Here is a 13,827-nt window from a genome sequence, read left to right on the forward strand (position 1 = left end):
GTCATCAATTGGAGATGCAGTGTCAAATCATCAAATCGCTTTATTTGAGAAATTGTACTTTATGTCGTGTAGCTTATACATGTATCAGCAAACATGACACATCTTGTTAGCACAACTAGTTCTGTAGTTTTTTACGAATTGCCATGAAATTTGGTAAATATTACTGTGACCATCAGTTGGAGATGCGCATATCAACAAAATAATTTTGCTTCCACAAAGTTTGCTAGAGTTATTGCCCTTTTAATCTTGTAGCAATGTATTAAACAGACTAGAGACACAGGATTTGAAGGACTGTCTTGGGACTTGGGAAATGTTATGGTTATAAACCAAAGATCTGCATATAAACAAATCACTTTGCACCCACAATTTAGTGCACAATCTAATTAGCAAATCTGGTTCTGCACTTCTTGCAGTTGTTTATGGATTGCTGTGAAACTAGGTTTATTAGGATCATCATGTGAAGATGCACTTGACAAATCTTTGTGCTCCAATGAGCTTTGTAAGAGTTGTTATCCATTTTAACTTACAGCTAGATGCAATATTATGATATAATTTTGTGAATGCAACTACTCTTGTAGCATCTAGTGGACTTATTATGTATTATAGTTTGTCATCAGAACATATGCATGTTGACCAGTCATATTACTTGTACTATTTTCAGAAGAGTTGTGCAACTTTCTCTTCTATAAAATCATCTTCATCATGGGGTAGGGGTGGGAGGAGTTTCATATAGACACATCATCATCATGGTTAGGAGTGGGGAGTAGTATCATTTATGTAGATTCCTCTTCATCATGGGATAAGGATGGTAGGGATGGCACTGGCATTAACAAATTTGTCTCTCAAAAAAATCACCAACCTTAAAATTTTGTCACCATTTTTTTAAAAATGTGGCCATTTTCATAATACAGTACTTCCTGTTTATCTTGATATCCCTGTGACCAAGGGAATATTATTGACTTAAGTTGATGCAGAGATAAGCATTGGAGGGTAGGGGCTAAAAGAAATCAAATTTCCCATAGAAGTTAAATTTCTAAGAGGTAATCTGTCATCAATGAATAGGATTTACACTGAGAGTGTGTATTGACAATTCAAAACAGTGGAGAAGAATCCATAATGCGTAAAGTACTGTACATGAATATGAAAATCCATGAATTAGAGGATGGATCACTTGTTAGAAAACTTGAATATAATTCACGTCCCATTAGAAAACACAAATAACTCATTTTATTTTTACAAAATGTTAGTCTTCATTTGATCTATATCCCTTTGTCACAAAACACACGTCACTACATAATTCACAGAGATATTCATTCTTGCCAGTAGCACATTGCTTTATAGTTGTTTATATTTAAATGGCCTTTATTTTGGTCAGCTGGAGACACCCATCATCTTGCCGAGGCTACCAAGTGAATAAGACTGTTAATAGGGAAATGAAAACACATGAACAAATTAAAGAGTTTAACAAACATCTTTGCAACCAAAATATATATGGCTTCAAAAGATCTGAAATTTAGTAATTTAATTTGCTTTTTATGCCGCCTTTGGTAGTGATCATAAGTTTAAACATTTTTCCTGTTAAGCAGAAACTTTCTTGGCAAAATGTTCCAATCACTTTGGAAAATGCAATAATTGATCAGATTCCATGACATTTATTTAAGTTTTATGCTGACTTCCTTTGATGGAAAGTGTTATTGAAGATTGTAGTTGGCTTGCTTTGTAGAAGGGTGCAGGTGTTATTGAAGTAACCATTAAATGCAAACGTTTGAGGACCAAACAAATGCCAGTTTATTACTGTGGTAGTAATATCAAATAATTGTAGAAGATTGATTGAGACTGATATTTTTTTTTTGTTGTGGTGGAGGTATTTGCATACTATTTATACAAAGTAATCAGATTTCTTTGAAATTGCAGCAAAACTATATTTTTGGGGTACATTTTTTCCACAAATAAACCAGTGATTTGGTCAGTTGTAGCTATTCCTGTTAAAGCTGTACCAATTAATTGGCCATCCTCATAATCGGGCCGATTATTAGAACAATCGGTATAATATGTATCGGCAGAAATAATTGGTGCCAATGTAAACAAATTTCTAATATATAAATTCAGTCTTAACATTCATCTTGACATGGCTTGAATTTTAAATCAGAATTAAATAGTTGAAATTAAGGAATAAACTTTTGATTGTGGGTTGATTGAAAGACAATATATTCTTAAAAGTAAATACTTTTTAACACACTTGCTGTACACTACCACTGATTGTCTGCACACAACAGATTATCAATACCATTCATGCACTCATCCCAGTCACAGCAGCCAGCCAGCAAGCGAGGCCTGGTGTTGCTTTTGAACTTCCAACATACACATTAGCAGATATCTAGGCAGATTAGATAGTTAGCGACATTTACAACTACAATGAAACTATGACTCACTATAGTTAATCTGTTGTTTAGCCAGTCCTGCAATGCTGCTAGTCAATGAATAGCGGTCGCATGCTGAGGCAGCTGAATGCTGACATACAATATTATGCAGCATTGATATTGGCATGCCAGCATCAGCAACATTACGCCTGCATACCCCAGCTGCTTCAGCGCATGACTCACAGTTTAGTCTGGAATTACTTCAAAGTAAATACAGGTGATGAGTCCAAAGCAAATTGCACACTTTGCAAAGCATGCATTTCCAGAGGAGGAAAGGATTCCAAAAACCAAAAATAAATGACATCAAATCTTGTCCAGCACTTGCGGTGCAAGCACATGGTTGAACATGGCCTGTTTCTGGCAGATAAAAAAGAAAAGGATGCTGCGCAGTTAACCTCAGCAGCTTCTGCAACCCCTCGTACTCTGACTATTAATACCATGCTGGACCAGAAGCAGCCATTTGCATTTAACAACCTGAGAGCTATTAGTTGGCACAAAGCTATTGCAGAGTTCATGTCAGTAGATGTGCAACCATTTTCTGTTGTTGAAGCCACTGGATTTCAACATCTGCTGGCCAAGGCAGAACCGCGCTATAAAATTCCAAATCAGAAGTACTTTTCCACATCTTTGATACCTGACATGCATAAGGCGATACAAAGCAAGGTGTATGATTTAGTTTCTGCCCAATCTGACCTTAGTTTGACATTTGATGCATGGTCAGACTCATCCATCAGTGTAGCCTTGTTGAGTCTTACAGCACACTGTCAGACGGAAGACTTTCAGCGGAAACAGATGATTTTAGCAGCAACGCCGCTCAGTGAATCACACACAGGAGAATATTTGGTGAGCAAACTGGACAAATTATGGGAGGAATACAACATTCCCAAAACTCATATCCATGTTCTTCTCTGTGACAGAGGTGCAAACATGATTAAAGTAATTTGTCTAGCTGAAATCGACAGCATCAGCTGCTTTGCACACATGCTGCAGCTCGTTAGTGATGGCATTCTGTCGCAATGAGCTGTTAAAGATGTTTTGGTGATCTTGCAATCGATAGTCATCAAGTTACCGCACTCCATCCTAGCACAACAGCAGCTCAAAGAGAAGCAGGAAAAATTTGATGTTGCCCATAAAAAACTTGTCCAGGATGTCCGGACACGCTGAAATTCTACATAAAATATCTTGGTTTCATTATATGAACAAAAACAAGTCTTGAGGGCTTACGTTACTCTCTATGACCTGCCTAGCCTAACAGTCCAACAGTGGGTCTTGATTAACAATATTGTGGACACATGAGGCCCATTTGCAGACATTACCAAGGAAGTAAGTGATAGCCAAACATGTACATGTATTCGTCATTCTTCCTATGCTGAAAATGCCCCAAATGTTGCTGGCTCGAGAGCATGAAGCAAGTCATTGGTATTCAGACAATGCACCATGATATGATGACATCACTGAACACATGCTTTGCTGACACTGCCAGCAACAAAAATCATGTCTTGGCCACCATGATTCAAACATTGCCTATTCAGCAAAGAATTACTTGTGACCAGATCCAAAGAATGGCTTAGAGCAGAATGCATCATAGTTGCATCAGCTGACAAGCAGGAGGACAACCCCGACCAAAAAAAAGAAAAACTGAAACCCCACTGGACCATCAACGGCACATCTCTGGGATTTGTTTTCTGTGGCTTGTGTCAAACCTGTCCATACTGTCAATGAAACAAACCACATGGACGACGCTGTTGACACAATGATTGAATTGTATCTGGCCAGCCCTCTGTTGCCATGAGAAGAAGACACATACAGCTGGCAGAACGCTCACAGATTTCAGTTCCTTTACTTGGCCAGATTAGCTAGATGCTATTTGTCTACACCAGCTTCAAGTGTTCTGAGCGAGCAGCTGTTTATTGGCACAGGCCAGATTTTTTTTGATCGTCATGGATCGTTACGAGAAGAGAGAAATGTTACTGTTGCTTAAATACAACCTACCTCAACTAGGCTTTCAGTATTAGCTGCAGCCAGCATACAGTGACGTCTAACTTTAGTCTTAAAGTATGCATATTATTAATTTTAATTATTATTGGGCTATTGTTATTAACATTTTTTAGTCATTTATTGAAATCTAGTAATGGCAACCTGCATCATTGAATCTAAGTTAAAATACTAGCTTAATATATTTTCATTCATTTATATGTTGAATTGGCAAACCATAGGTCACTGTTAGTTATAAAGTTTTTCAAGTTTTATGTTTGTGTGATCGTTGTTTTCTATAAATAGCAATGTACTTCTTATCTGGTTCCTGTTTGTTTTTGTAATAAGTTCAAATTCACTTGCAGCATAAACAACCTTGTTATAACTCACACGGCAAAATACCTGCTTGCATTACACTTAAATAGGCTTATGTTTCTGAACCATTCATTGTTATAAAACAAATAATAATGAAATAATGAAATAATAGGTCTCATAATCGGTATCGGCAATTTTAATAATCGGCTATACATCGTATCAGCATAATTGGCAAAAAGTGACATCGGTACAGCTTTAATTCCTGTTCCTACCTTTAGAGGTCAATCAGATGTAACTGATTGGGTAGTATGATTGTTCCAGTGTTCAATGCATGCAGTACCCAAGCCAAGTCTCTGCATAAGCGAATTATGATGTAAAAATGCTCTGTTAAGATGCATTTGTCAGTATGAACAAAGGATTTATTTATGTAATAATAGATTCCAGTGCATTTATATCCAAGTTTGCAGCTTCCTTTCATGGTGCCTTTAAATTTCTCCACCCCAAACCCAAGAGCCAAATTTTCTTGTAGCCAAAAATTGCCAGATTGGATTTTTTGTCACCAATAAGTAATAAAATTGCTATTTGAGAAGCCAAGCACCATCCCTGGGGTGGGAAGTAGTTTCTTATCAATTCATGTTTATTATGGGTAGGGATGGGAGGTGGTTTCTATAGACTCATCTTCTTCATGGTGTAGGGGTGGGAAATGGTTTCCTATAGAAACATCTTCATCATGGGATAGGGGTGGGTAGTAGTTGAACTTTTATTTACTCATTTTCTTCATGGTGAAGGGGTTTAAGATTGTTTCCTATAGACACATCTCCATCATGTGATCGGGTTGGGAGGTAGTTTAATTTCTATGGATTCATCTTCATCATGGTGTAGGGGTGGGAAATGGTTTCCTATAGACATATCTTCATCATGGTGTAGGGGTGGGAAATGGTTTCCTATAGACACATCTTCATCATGGTGTAGGGGTGGCAAATGGTTTCCTATAGACAAAAGACATATCTTCATCATGGTGTAGGGGTGGGAAATGGTTTCCTATAGACACATCTTCATCATGGGATCGGGGTGGGAGGTAGTTTAATTTTTATAGACTCGTCTTCTTCATGGTGTACGGGTGCAAAATGGTTTCCTACAGACACATCTTCATCATGGTGTAGGGGTGGGAAATGGTTTCCTATAGACATATCTTCATCATGGGACAGGGGTGGGAGGTAGTTTAATTTTTATAGACTCGTCTTCTTCATGGTGTAGGGGTGGGAAATGGTTTCCTACAGACACATCTTCATCATGGTATGGGGTGGGAGATGGTTTCCTATAGACACATCTTCATCATGGGATAGGGTGGGAAATGGTTTCCTATAGACACATCTTCATCATGGGATGGGGTGGGAAATGGTTTCCTATAGACACATCTTCATCATGGGATCGGGGTGGGAGGTAGTTTCATTATTATAGACTCCTCTTCATCTTGGGTAGGGGTGGCAGGTGCAGGAGGTGAGGGTGTATTTATTGGAGCAAATTGCTGACTATTCCTCTACTTATTTTATTGATTTTTTCAGCTACCACTACCATAACAGATGGATTGAGTCAGACATCTCCATCGGTCATTATAGCTGTATGTGTGTTGGCAGTAGTTGTCACTGTACTTGGAGGAGGACTGTTGATATATATCTTTCACAAACGAAGAAGAAGAAGGTAATGTATGTTTGCTACAATTGTCAATGATGAGTCATAGAGAACACTGTACGGTTAATTTCATTAGGGTAATGTGTTATAATTGACTAGTGCAAATAAGTTTATTCATTTTTAAGATAGTCACACAAATTTTCCATCCAAGCAGATCTGTTAAACATAAATTCATTCCAACATTCTCATCACACTTACTCATTCTGTACAAAAATCTCCTCTTTGATCATTAAATTAAGGTAAACTTCTCTGTTGATTGATTCTAAATATTTTGTTACAATCCTTCATGCATTGAATTTTCTAAGCACTGCTAAACTTGATTGTCTCCAGTTTAATATGGTTTTTGATTAAAAAATTTTTTGTATGCTTCTTATTTTGGCTTTTATTTTCAATAAATATAAGATGGGTCCTATCGTGCATTTGTGTATTTCATAACGTAAAATATGCATCATCCAAGAAAGAGGCTATTTAAGAGCTTTAACACCAGAAATATAAATGAGTGTGAGCTTGCATTTCCCGACGTACAACACTATCCTTTTCACCTGTGCATAAAACCATGTTCAGGCCTTATAAGATGGAGGGGGACAACCGGAATAATACCCTGGACACTGGCCCTTGAGTTGGCAGGGGCCAAACAACTTTTTAATTCTATAAAAGAAAAATTTTGCTTCAACAAGAACTAGGAGGGGCCCTGGTGTTTCTTACCCCAGTTCCCATGATCGTTCTCTATGGCCCTGACCATGTTAAATTATTCTATGGCTTTACAGTTCCCATGATCATTCTCTATGGCCCTGACCATGTTAAATTATTCTATGGCTTTACAGTTCCCGTGATCATTCTCTATGGCCCTGACCATGTTAAATTATTATGTGGCTTTACAGTTCCCATGATCATTCTCTATGGCCCTGACCATGTTAAATTATTCTATGGCTTTACAGTTCCCATGATCATTCTCTATGGCCCTGACCATGTTAAATTATTCTATGGCTTTACAGTTCCCATGATCGTTCTCTACGGCCCTGACCATGTTAAATTATTCTATGGCTTTACAGTTCCCATGATCGTTCTCTACGGCCCTGACCATGTTAAATTATTCTATGGCTTTACAGTTCCCATGATCGTTCTCTACGGCCCTGACCATGTTAAATTATTCTATGGCTTTACAGTTCCCATGATCGTTCTCTACGGCCCTGACCATGTTAAATTATTCTATGGCTTTACAGTTCCCATGATCGTTCTCTACGGCCCTGACCATGTTAAATTATTCTATGGCTTTACAGTTCCCATGATCGTTCTCTACGGCCCTGACCATGTTAAATTATTCTATGGCTTTACAGTTCCCATGATCGTTCTCTACAGCCCTGACCATGTTAAATTATTCTATGGCTTTACAGTTCCCATGATCGTTCTCTATGGCCCTGACCATGTTAAATTATTCTATGGCTTTACAGTTCCCATGATCGTTCTCTATGGCCCTGACCATGTTAAATTATTCTATGGCTTTACAGTTCCCATGATCATTCTCTATGGCCCTGACCATGTTAAATTATTCTATGGCTTTACAGTTCCCGTGATCGTTCTCTATGGCCCTGACCATGTTAAATTATTCTATGGCTTTACAGTTCCCGTGATCGTTCTCTATGGCCCTGACCATGTTAAATTATTCTATGGCTTTACAGTTCCCATGATCGTTATCTATGGCCCTGACCATGTTAAATTATTCTATGGCTTTACAGCCACTATTCATCATCTGCTTCTCTTCATGTGTCTTGTATCAATCAAAACAAAATTTTATATTAAGGTCTATCTTGTATTAATTACTCCTAATAAAATTACAAAGACCATAATCTGTTAGCTCATTATGCAATGGCAGATCTGGGTCTATGAAGCTTGTAGTTGGACCTGACTTAAAGGCAGGTATATATGGTAACTGTTTGGTATGTTAAAGGTGGGTATATATGGTAATTGTTTGGTATGTTAAAGGTGTGTATATATGGTAACTGTTTGGTATGTTAATGGTGGGTATATATGGTAACTGTTTGGTATGTTAAAGGTGGGTATATATGGTAACTGTTTGGTATGTTAAAGGTGGGTATATATGGTAATTGTTTGGTATGTTAAAGGTGGGTATATATGGTAACTGTTTGGCATAATAAAGGTGGGTATATATAGTAACTGTTTGATATGTTAAAGGTGGGTATATATGGTAAATGTTTGGAATATTAAAGGCGGATATATATGGTAACTGTTTGGAATGTTAAAGGTGGGTATGTATGGTAAATGTTTGGCATAATAAAGGTGGGTGTATATGGTAACTCTTTCATATGTTAAAGGTGGGTATATATGGTAAATGTTTGGCATGTTAAAGTTGGGTGTATATGGTAACTGTTTGGCATGTTAAAGGTGTGTCTATATGGTAACTGTTTGTTATATATGGTAACTGTTTGGAATGTTAAAGGTGGATATATATGGTAACTGTTTGGTATAGTAAAGGTCAGTATATATGGTAACTACTTGTATATATATGGTAACTGTTTGGAATGTTAAAGGTGGGTATATATGGCAACTGTTTGGTATATTAAAGGTGGGTATATATGGTAACTACTTGTATATATATGGCAACTGTTTGGAATGTTAAAGGTGGGTATATATGGTAACTATTTGGTATGTTAAAGGTGGGTATATATGGTAATTGTATGGTATATTAAACTGTTTGGTATGCTAAAGGTGGGTATATATGGTAACTGTTTGGCATGTTAAAGGTGGGTATATATGGTAACTGTTTGGAATGTTAAAGGTGGGTATATATGGTAATTGTATGGTATGTTAAAGGTGGGTATATATGGTAATTGTATGGTATATTAAAGGTGGGTATATATGGCAACTGTTTGGTATGTTTCAAGATACATTTTGAAAAACAACTGCTTTATGATTTACAAATGCAGCAGTAGGAAGCTTAATTTTGGAATCTGAGAACCAGAGTTTGACAGAAAGTATCATTGTCTGAAACCCATTGCAATATATTCAAAGGATGCAAAATCTCTTGTCAAATATAGCTGTTATTACCAACCTAGATTATTTGCCTAGCTGATTGGATTAGTCACAATTAAGCCATGTTTCGTGACAATAAAATATGGCAAATAGAAACCTATCAGTATATCAGTCCATCATTTTACTCTCTGGGCATTGCTAACTCTGGGCATTACTAACTGTGGGCATTACTAACTGGGCATTACTAACTCTGCAGGCTTTAATAAGAATTTAGGTATTAATTGTAAACAATGAAAAATGTTAACTTACCATGTAAAGGAGTACAAAAAGATTGGCAAAGCAGGTTATATCTGGTCTGCTTTATGAATGAGAAAAAAACATGGCATGTTCACTATGGCAAGAAAAGTTAAGGTGTTTGCTTTCATTGGTTTGGATATATTTTGTCAGTTGTATACTGCCATTCTAATTTAGATAACTTTCTCTCTTCCAGCTACATAGTGAATTCAGTTTATTTCCAGACATAGCATGATTTCACTGGACAGAGGAAAACCAACTACTTAAAATATTAACATGTTCATGAACCATACATTCTTTTGAGATGTTTGAAAAATATATGTTCCTGCTATTTTACTTAAAATAACTTGACTATGATTTTAAATTTAAAAATCTTACAGTCTTCACTGTCTGCTCCAGATTGGAAAGGGGGCAATTTATTTTAAGCTGATTTTAAATATAAAATGCAATACCCTTTATGCAGTTATGTTTTTTAAATGCAGCACATGTTTTATTGCCTTATACACAGTTCAGTGGCAAGGTTGGAGTCTCACCATTTACAATATATGAGTTAATATTAATTTCATAGTAGGGAACCAAAAGTACCAGACTAAACTTAGCTATGTCAGAGGCTGTTACAAAAGTAGAGAGAGTCACAAAGAGGAAAGTTGTATACACATATGTGTACAAGTATATTACATCTTATTTTCATATTCATAAGTTTCTGCTTCTGTGGCTTTTGTCATCCATCCTTCTACTCATGTATCCATCCTTCTACTCATGTGTGCAGACAAATCATTATACATAAATCTATTAAAAAAAATACCTTACATATATAAATGTGTACTACATACAGTAAAACCTGTCTTGAGAGACCACTGCTATGAGAGGCCACCTGTCTTGAGAGACCAGGTTCTCCATGTACAGATTTAGAGATTATATAGTGTTATAACCTGTTATGAGAGACCATTATGTTTTGGCAGAAGGGGTGGTCTTTCAAGACAGGTTCCACTGTATTACATATACATATATAGACACATATATACATACATATATACATATACACACATATAAATACATACATATATACATATACACACACATAAATACATACATATCTTATACATACATTCAAACTTATATATATATATATATATATATATATATATATATATATATATATATATATATATATATATACTTATAGAATGGTAAATATCGATAAACTTATATTCAGTTTTAGAACAACTTTTGTAAATTTGCCATTTGTATCAAAATTTCCCCATGCACAATTTTTTATGCAGAATTCTTTTCTGACAAAAAGTATATTTCAATTCTTTCTTAAAATGAGTTCTGTTTGACAATTCGTTATTAAATCTACATTTATAAATATATAATTTCAATAGTAGTATAAATACACATCATCAGATATTTTTCATCTGTTATGCCAGGCAGAAATTCTATGAACTTACCTTGTAATTGAGATTGATTCTATTTTTGTATACTTCCATCAGAGATGGATAAAACATATACAGAGATTTTGGAGAGATAAAAAATTACTTGAAATGTTACCAATTTTTAAAACAAATGTGTTGTTAAAATTATGTGCAAAATTTTAGTTTGAAACCATTCAAGTCTGGGACTCCTGATTACCTTGTGAAGTAAGGAAAAAAACCTGTTCCATTCATCCTCATTTAATTTGTCAAATTCTGTATTCCATTTTGCAACTGAGACTGGCTTGTGATTATTTCAGATGAAAGTTCTGTGAATTCTTGTATTCCTTATAATTAAGACAGGGGAGTGCATAAATAGGTACTATATATATTAGAATTGATACTTACATAAAAATTACTTCAGCTGTCGATTTTTATGGCAACCAATAGCTCCTGAAATGCTAGGAAACTTACATGGAATCCAGATTTATTACAAAACCTGTCAAGAGTGATCCATGAACAATGTTCATTTACAAAGTCATTTATTTTAGAAGATTCCTTTTTCAATCCAGTGTATGGACGTTACAGTAGAATTTCCAGTAATGATATTGGGATTTGTTGATAATTGATGTTCTTATATTTTTCAACAGTAAGCTTATTGTGCAATTTTATGTAAGCTGAAAATATATCCAAACTCATTCATGCATTTGTTAGCTTTTTTAAGAAAATCTTTTACTATAGGAAACATTTTGCTATGTTTGGGAGAGGAGAGGAGCAAATAGAATGTTTTTCCAATTTGTGTTCAAGAGCAACCATTTTTCTGATCAAGGCTATCTCAGCAGAATCCACAAACATATTTGATATCAACCATTTTAGGGTTTCCCTCATGGTAGTCTTTAATTACTTTTCTTTTAATTTTGTCTCTTGCCCTACTTCAAACAAACTTATAAAAAAAATGAGTCTAGTACAGCTTGGTGGAGGGGGGGACTTGGTAAACTCATTAGTAGGTAAACAAGTTTTGATAGTGTCAAACTTGTAATAGCTAAACTTTTACCAAACAGGGTTGGTAATCTTTTTGACCACTGCAGAATTCAATTTTTAATTTCCCTGATTTTGTATCATAGTGTAATTTAACCATATTGTTTAGCTCCATGGAAAGTAAATAAATGTAGATGAATCCGAATCTAAATGATATTCTGAGATATTTAATATTCCTACATGTTCTACTTCCAATCCAGACTGGGTTTTGGGGTTTTTCTTAACAATATACTTAGGCCTTAAAAATTCAGAGCATTAATGAAAGCAGTCCAGTCCTGATTTCAGGAATTTTTCAGAGTCATCAGGCATAAGTACCATGTCATCTGTGAAATAAGATATTCTATATGATTTAGTCATGTTCCTTTAATATTTGGGTTTTTCCTGATCATGTGGGCTAATATCTCTGCACACAGAAGAAAAATACATATGGAGAAAGGATCACCTTTTCTGCAGCCCCTCCTGTTGTCAAACCATGATGAACACTGTCACAATATTGGATGATTTAATATTTTTGTAAAACAACTTTATCCATATTTTGAAGTCTCCTCCAAAAGGTTAAAGAATCCAACACTTTACCAATGAAAGACCATATGACAGAATCAAAAAAAAATTCTAAGTCTCAAAAGAAGGAGTCCTGGTGTGTTATATTTTTTGTAGAAAACATGAGATCATATAGCATGTGAATATTTTACCCTCTATATCTTTCCTAGATAAAACTGGTTTGATCATTATTTATAATTGCTTGAAGAACCTGCTTCAGGCTATTTGCAGTACATGCTGATGCCATTTTCTAAGCTTCATTATTAGTAGAGATGGGTTTCCAGTTTTTAAACTGGTTTATTCCCTTTTGGAAAGCAATGTGCAGCAGATAGTAGGAGTAGGTTTGTCCTTGAATAATCTTGTATAATCTTTTCTCTATTTTCTTAATTTTCAATGTCTTTCACAGAAATCATGAACAAGAAAATGAAGCTGGACAATTACCAGTAAGTCATATGTTTTTTAATGCACTTGTTGTAAATTAGATGTATTATGATGTGGCATTATTTATCCATCCATTAACATGCTTTTTTCTAGCTCGTACTGCTCCGGTGGCCTAGTGGTTAGAGCGTCCGCCACGGAAGCGGGAGGTCGTGGGTTTGAACCCCGGCCAAGTCATACCAAAGACTTACAAAAATGGTACTGACAGCTGCCACGCTAGGCACTCAACATTAAGAGGTTCGTGTTAGGACTGGTTGGCCTGGTGTCAGGATAATGTGACTGGGTGTCTACATGTCTGCAGCATGATGTCCCATTGCTAGACATCACTATAAACTGCCACTGTACTGCATACATCGTAGTGATATGACTGAAAAATTAAAGCTGTTAAAGCTATGTTAAAAATCCTAATCACATACACACACATCTAGTTCATACCTGATGTATTATGATATGGCATTATTTATCCATACATTAACATATGCTTATCTAGTTCACACCTGATGTAGTATATGGTATTATTTATCCATACGTTAAAATGTATTTATCTAGCTTATAACTTTCAAGCCTTGCAGAGATTTGGACCAAATTTTACTTAGCTGTATATAATGATAATTCAGTGTGTCATTTACAGTTGTAGCTTCCAAAGGGTTAAGGTCATGACAAGACTGTCATTTACAGTTGTTAGGTCCTAAAGAGTTAAGGTCATGACAAGG

General features: G+C 35.6%; 1 protein-coding gene across 2 annotated transcripts in view; it reads left to right on the plus strand.

Moving 5' to 3' along the window:
• Nucleotides 1-13,827, plus strand: part of LOC149781291 (tumor necrosis factor receptor superfamily member 11B-like) — a 57,347-nt gene that overhangs the window by 34,521 nt on the left and 8,999 nt on the right. For both annotated transcript variants that reach the window (XM_089935378.1, XM_089935377.1), the window contains 2 exons: nucleotides 6,275-6,410; nucleotides 13,083-13,119. In XM_089935378.1, the coding sequence (XP_089791504.1) occupies nucleotides 6,275-6,410; nucleotides 13,083-13,119 (173 nt within the window). The remainder of the gene's footprint in view (nucleotides 1-6,274; nucleotides 6,411-13,082; nucleotides 13,120-13,827) is intronic.

The sequence above is a fragment of the Sinohyriopsis cumingii genome, chromosome 15 (assembly GCF_028554795.1).
Source record: "Sinohyriopsis cumingii isolate HCF-2022 chromosome 15, ASM2855479v2, whole genome shotgun sequence".
NCBI lineage: Eukaryota > Metazoa > Mollusca > Bivalvia > Unionida > Unionidae > Sinohyriopsis > Sinohyriopsis cumingii.